The 7196-nt window shown below is 35.9% G+C and overlaps 1 protein-coding gene and 1 long non-coding RNA gene across 3 annotated transcripts; one reads left to right on the top strand and one right to left on the bottom strand.

Moving 5' to 3' along the window:
• The first annotated feature begins 519 nt into the window (after positions 1 to 519).
• Positions 520 to 6983, top strand: LOC127844022 (uncharacterized). The gene is made up of 3 exons (XR_008032518.1): positions 520 to 1474; positions 1776 to 1848; positions 5097 to 6983. It is a non-coding gene; the product is annotated as an uncharacterized LOC127844022 (long non-coding RNA).
• LOC127843992 (uncharacterized) lies at positions 2777 to 4758 on the bottom strand. Of its 2 annotated transcripts, none has more exons than XM_052373943.1 (2): positions 4704 to 4758; positions 2777 to 4407 (listed from the first exon to the last, which is right to left on the bottom strand). In XM_052373943.1, exon 2 carries the CDS (start codon positions 4261 to 4263, stop codon positions 2971 to 2973), a length of 1293 nt encoding a protein of 430 aa, XP_052229903.1. In that variant the 5' UTR covers positions 4264 to 4407; positions 4704 to 4758; the 3' UTR covers positions 2777 to 2970. The 2 variants fall into 2 exon arrangements, with proteins under 2 accessions (XP_052229903.1, XP_052229904.1); XM_052373944.1 differs by having other exon boundaries at positions 2777 to 4461; positions 4704 to 4742.
• Positions 6984 to 7196: the final 213 nt, after the last annotated feature.

Raw genomic sequence — 7196 nt, 5'->3', positions numbered from 1 at the left:
ATCGGACAGGTTCTGTAGATTTTTGGCTACTTGCAGCAAGTGAAGTGACTTCATTTTTGTTTCGCACAGAATGATCATATCTTGAAACAGACTGTACTACCCCTTAACTACGGGTATTTTCCTTAATCAGTTCAACGCCATACATAGAACTAGCAGCACGTGTTTTCACGGCTACATATTGATATGTCATTAAAACGAGGCTCTCTACCGGACTCACTTATTGAGGTCACATAACCCCAAACCGGAACTCCTGTTTTTAGGTTTACATGCAGTCAGTTTGATACTTAGCACACATTATTGAGTGCATACTGCCTAGGAATTGTAAAATACATTGCAAATGGTTAGTTTTGGTATCAACTTGAAGGTATATTTGTAAGCAATAAGAAAAAAAGCCATTTTTTGCTCTACTTTTTGTGTTGATGGTTCCCGGCTTTGAAAGTAGGTCATACTATTTGAGCCCAAAAAGGTTGTCTGCACAGCTGTCAAAATCGGTGTGCCTATTCTAAGGTAAATATTTTTTAGTTAGCACACATAGAATTTAATGACATGCATTTTTTTTAAAGAGTATGCATTTATCTTTCCAATGATGTATGATGATATAGTGGGTATGCGCTTGATCATGGTAAAAATTGATATCGAACTTCAACTATTTTATATGTAATAAAGAAGGAAATTAATTGCGCATGCGTAACCTTTAAGCACATCCAGCATTATTTGTCGTCTGCCAGAATTTTGACAATTGACCATCAAAAACTCTCTGTATTGCAAAACATAACTGCCAGATGTCATTTGACCCAAATTAGGGCTGTTTGCAATTGGGCTGTTGCACTTGGGGTCATAAGGGGGGTCATGCTGGAAAATCACACCGAAACCTGTTCCGGAGACATATTCTAAGACTACTTAAACACTCTGTATTGTTTTTCAGTGACATTTTGACATTAATTTGCATCAATCTCAATAATGAACTTTATGCATGTGTTTACTTCATCTGTATGTATTATTATTGTTTACTTTTTGAGCCTTTTACTGTTAAAAATGCCTGCCAAGTTTGGACCGACACTGCTATCGGCCTTCACCTTCAACCTCGTCAGGCAGATCTACTCAGAATAACACTACTTTGCCTTATTTTCATGTTTGGATATCTTGCAGGGTTTAAGTAAAATCAAGTATTCAGCAAAAACACAAAAATGCTAATAGTATTATGCTTTCTTTCCTGGAAGAATGTTGTTGTGATAGACCCTGTGTGAAAAACACCAGGGAATCTGTATTTAAGTGACCTCAATATTATGCGTAAACCTAAGTGTGCATTTGTAGGCGGTGTCGAAATGGGTCTTTAGCTCTGCCTGAACTGTCGTCCAATTGGTTTACAAGTCCGGCTGAAGTGACAGGCCATCAAAAACTGTACAGCATGACTGATTTGGAGACGGCCCTCAACACTCGCCCAGTCGTGTCGAGAGGATCGGTGTCTTTGCAGGTTAGTACGCCGTTAATTTCAATTAAATCTGTTGTAAAATGATTTTGTTTATATCCTGGCACACTTTTGTCACCAAAATTAGGAAAATTGGGTGTTTTACATTTACTGCAGCTCTTAAACCACATTTTGTGGCGATAACTTTGCCAGTGTGTCAGACAATGTGATGCCGGCGTGGTGAATTATTCATTTGCAGCAAATAAAGCAACAAATATGATTGAAAGCTTACTCTAATTGTATCTAACTTACATTAGTTTGCACCGTTATGGGTAAATGTGCGCAAAAAACCTTTTTGTTTTTTCAGATTACCCGGGCCAGACTGACACTTTTCGGAGCCTGTCCAAGACGGAACTCGAGCCGAGGAATCATAGGTCCAGGTGTGACAAAAGACTTAAAGCTCATGTCTGACGATGACTTTTTTATTAAGGAAGTCAAGTGTGTTGTTTTTTCATGCAAGCAAGCCCTTTTGTTGGGTCAAATGACATTAGAAATGCTGCTTCTACATGGATTTTACCTAAATGTGCCAAAAAAAATTAAACAAGTTTGTTCGAATCTGGTTCAAAACCTGCTTTGATGCATAAATATTGCCATTGATGATTTTGTTCACTTATTAAGTCATATGTTACATCAGCTTTTCCTATTAGAATCAAAAGTGATGCCTTGTATGGAGTCTAAGTGCTGCATGTATGATATAACCAAGTTTGGCTTTTCTACCTTAATTCTTGACGCGAAACGCTGTTACGCATGGCGCTTTCAATGGCAACTATTATGAATAAATCTGTGTGTCATTGTACCGGAACTTTGTGATATTTCTCAAAACAGATACCACCTGTGGGAAAAGTGCCTTTAATTCGAATTTGAAGGGGTTGGGTTCTCTTAAAGGTCACATAACCCCAAACCGGAACTCCTGTTTTTAGGTTTACATGCAGTCAGTTTGATACTTAGCACACATTGTTGAGTGCATGCTGCCTAAGAATTGTAAAATACATTGCAAATGGTTAGTTTGGGTATCAACTTGAAGGTATATGTGTAAGCAATAAGAAAAAAAAGCCATTTTTGTGCTCTACTTTTTGTGTTGATGGTTCCCGTCTTTGAAAGTAGGTAATACTATTTGAGCCCAAAACGGTTGTCTGCACAGCTGTCAAAATCGGTGTGCCTATTCTAAGGTAAATATTTTGAGTTAGCACACATAGAATTTAATGACATGCCTTTTTTTTTTAAAGATTATGCATTAATCTTTCCAATGATGTATGATGATGTAGTGGGTATGCGCTTGATCATGGTAAAAAAAGCTAAAAATTGATATCGAACTTCAACTATTTTATATGTAATAAAGAAGGAAATTAATTGCGCCTGCGTAACCTTGGGTGCGCTACATCAACCCATTTGGTGCGCATATGCATTGGTAATCTCCTAACAATTTGTTTGAGATTTTCTGAATTGTCAATATCAGTTTCCAAAGCCAAGCTGAGACAACGTTATTTCACACTTTTGCATTTCTAATGATAATTGTAACAGGGCATCAATATCGGATGGCTAAATTGTACTAATTTATCGATGTACGAGCTAGCAATTAAATTAGGGCGGCCATACCGTGAATGTAAGATTGATCTTGCTCTTTTATAGCCTTCGCTATGATCTAACAATACACAGTCCTCAATACATAGCTTTGCCTCACCCTCACAATACTGAATCAAGTAGCTTAATCGTAAACGATCATCTAATACTCTACTTTCGATGTTCGTATCAAAGTTCTCAACAAATTTACTGTAATCAATTGGCTTACCACTAAAGTTGAACAGTTCCGGCTTTGGTAAACTAAAACCATCGTGTAAAGCACTTGCTAACCTTTGAAAAGTCATGTCAATGTTCGTTACCACACTTTCTGTTGCTGCAACTGGCACCTCTGTCCCAGACCTGAAGTCGCGGCGCGCTCTACCGGATGATCGACATGCACCGTCGGCTTCCCTTGTCGTGAAGGTTGCTGTGTGCGGGAAGTTATACGCTAAACGGAAGTCATTTTGCTCGTGGTCGGAAGTTCTCCCCAAGCCCTCCGCTTGTCTCGATCTCCGCACCGGATCTTCACCAGGTTCCTTCATAGCTCGGCTGAAAAGTCTCTCCGTGTCCACACATGGTACACCGGAAGTGATTTTTGTGAACTCGTCGTTTCCGGTTGAACCGGAATTTGCAGAGTGACTTTGGGTGTTAGCGGCTTGTTTCGTCATGTCTACATTGACGGAGGCATTTTCTTCATCAACGACCTCACGCCACACTTGCTCTTCAATCTCAGCGTCTTCTATTTCCGACTGCTGCTCTAAAAACAGTCTTTTGTTTTCGAGTTCAATTTTAGCGCACTTTATAGCTTGTCTTTCTGTCAGTTGTTTTAATGTGTTCCTTGCTTTCAACTTCTTCAACTTTGCCCTAGCCAACTGCACTCGCGATGTCGAAGATGATGAGCTTGCACTTGTCACCACAGAACATCGTTCTTCAGGCGATACTTCGTCAGTTGTCCACTGGATGTATCTCTCCTGGAATTCGTTGAAGTTTTCTTTACAAGCACAATAACTCTGCTCATACGACTCGATCTCATCAGCAGAGTGATAATTGTCCAGACAGTCCATGTGTGACTTTTTAAATGTTTCGAAAAGCTCTTTAAGCTTTTCATATAGCTCTTTTACTGTCTCCGAGTTTTCCCTTGACAGCATTTGCTCTTCTAATTGTCTGTATATTTTCGTTAACTGATATCCCGCTCTCACCCGCTTCAGGTGATCAGATGTACAGGTAGTAGACATATTTCTTCTTATTATGTTTCTTCTTATTATGTCTTCTTAACTTCCTCCTTGAACCGGGATGTATTCGAGAATTGTTGCGAGGACGCCGTAGGAATAACTAAGTAATCAAGAATGCGTCTCTGTTTCTGCTTTTATTTCCTTCAACTATAATGACGATATGGATTAACGACAAGCATTGACGATTAACATGACGATTCTCTACAATAAATGTACAATAAAAGTAAAATGAATAATAAGATTATAGTAAAACAGGTATGCTATTCAAACTATAATATAAAAGCATACACTCGTTAGAATAAAAGGTTTCATAAAATGACAATTTGAAACATTTTCAATAAATACCGAAGTTCTTAATAATTATTTTAGTTAGGTACATCTTAATATAGTATACAATAGTTATTAAATAGCATAAATTCATTGAAAATACATATTATAAATACCGAATATGGTGTTCCTCATTTAACGGACCTCGCAAATGATGTTTCTTTTAAAAATGTATGACGTCAAATGGTGAAACGTAAACGTGCGACGTCGCGGAAAAATATTGTACTTGACGGCCTTTAAACAATTTAAGATTTAAAATTAAATCACATTAATGATTTTAACAGTATGTGTAAAAAGACTTGGTCACAGTTCAAAATATTTATGTATACAAAATTACATCCGGCTTAATTTGTTTCATTTTTTTTTCAGAAATAGTCTTCATTGTAATGTAAAAAGTGTTAAGAAATGTCATTGGTTAAACTGCCCAGTATCGTTAATTCTTGCAACCCTGTTTGAACATAGAATGAATATCCTAATAATATGAGCCTACATTGCATAACCATTTTCAGAAGCTGTCATGGGTTCCTTGAAATGCTGCAGAAGTTGAAATTGAGTGCAGGGAATGGTTTCAAACAGCCTCGTGACGGTGGCAGAAAAGCAAGGGCTGACAAGAAACGTGATGAAGCGTCGCAATTTATTATAACTCGTTTGTTTAAACTGTGAAATAAGTCTTCCACTGGAATCATTTATTATGTAAAGGTCTCTTTGAACTTGTAATTACTCATTTTACACAACTTTTATGCATAATGATGGAAACAGTGTTTTTATTATTATTATTTTTAGCCTTTATTACCTAATGAGCTTAAATTTTGTATGTGTTACTTTTCAATATATTCGTGTTATAATCATTTTAATTTGTCTTTTTTTTTAAAGAAAACTCAGTCGCTTTGTCATTAAACAGTTTGTTTTAAAATGTTAAATTTTTAGTTGCTGTACCAGTAGAATTATATAGACTTTTTACATAATTTGTTTTCCATTTGTTAGCTTTGGTATACATGTATATAAATATGTTTTACACCTTTAGAATAATAATGTTGGAATGAGTAATACATAAGCATATTGTTTTACATTTTCAGTTAAGTTAGTTAGTTATTAACAAATACTTTAATTGTTCCAGTTTGGTGGAATGGAATGTTAAAATAAAACTTTGTTTAAAGGAAATTTGTCTATCATTTATTTTAAGGAACTGGTTAAATGGTAGGCCCTTAATAATACCAACAACAATTACAAATAATTGAGGCCAGACAGGGACTGGGGAATGGTTAAAAGTACCAATACTATGTTGTTGTTTTTGTTGTTGCTGGATAGCAATTTGCTGAATTTACTTGTTACAATTTTGTGTGTAGCGTATGACTAGTATGTTGTATTATGCTGACTAGTCTTGTTACTATTTTTTGTGTATCGTATGACTTAATTGTTGTATTTTGCTGACTAGTCTTATTTGTAACCATGTTTTGTGTATCGTATGACTACTATGTTGTACTTTGCTGACTAGTCTTACTTGTTACTTTTATGTGTATCGTATGACTTCACTGTTGTATTTTGCTGACTAGTCCTATTTGTTACTATGTTTTGTGTATCGTATGACTACTATGTTGTACTTTGCTGACTGGTCTTCTTTGTTGCTATTTTGTGTGTATCATATGACTACTATGTTGTATTTTGCTGACTGGTCTTCTATGTTGCTATTTTGTGTGTATCATATGACTACTATGTTGTATTTTGCTGACTAGTCGTACTTGCTACTATTTTTTGTGTAACGTTTGACGACTATGTTGTATTTTGCTGACTAGTCTTACTTGTTACTATTTTTGTGTATCGTATGACTACTATGTTGTATTTTGCTGACTAGTCTTAATTGTTACTATTGTATGGGTATCGTACGCTATCCAGTTTAAAGAAATGGTAATTTTATTAATTGCCAGGGTATATAGACCAGTTTTGATAATATGGGTGATATGAACCATTTATACAAGTATGTTTGGTAATTTTCCATGTATCCATTATGCCTGTTGGGTACATTCGTTTTTTCATAATTCTCAATTTTATTTTCATTTGCTGAATATTCTATTACCAAAATACAATACTCAAGTAATTTGGTCATTTAACATTTTGTTTCAATATGTTACTTTTTCAGTTTCTGTACCTGTAGAACTATAGAGTCTGTTTAAATAATTTCTTTTACATTTGTTGTTAGTCAATGTATATATTAATAAAGTTTACACCATTAGAATCAAAATGTTGGAATTAGTAATAAATCAGTTTATTATTTTCACTTATTTTCAGTTTCAAGACAGTAGTATAATTAGCAAATACTGTGTTCCAGTTTGGTTGAAAAGAATGTAAAAATAAAATGTTGTTTGAAGAAAATGTTCTTTCATTAATAAAGAAACTGTTTTAATGGTAGGCCCTCAACACTTCCAACAACAATTAAAAACAATTGAGGCACCATGCTGGCTCAAGAAGGTATCGCCGACATACATACCAATGTCGGGCCAACATCGAGCCGTGTTGCACTCCCGATCTCGGGCCGATGTAATTACCGATATCGGGCCGATATACATACCGATGTCGGGCCAACATTGCGCTGTGTTGCACTCCCGGTCTCG

This window comes from Dreissena polymorpha, chromosome 9, assembly GCF_020536995.1.
Source record: "Dreissena polymorpha isolate Duluth1 chromosome 9, UMN_Dpol_1.0, whole genome shotgun sequence".
NCBI classification, from domain to species: domain Eukaryota; kingdom Metazoa; phylum Mollusca; class Bivalvia; order Myida; family Dreissenidae; genus Dreissena; species Dreissena polymorpha.
This window is presented reverse-complemented; position numbering and strand designations above follow the sequence as displayed.

Excerpts from the sequence above, each read along its gene's own strand:
- LOC127843992 (XM_052373943.1), bottom strand. The coding sequence starts at position 4,263 with ATGTCTACTACCTGTACATCTGATCACCTGAAGCGGGTGAGAGCGGGA.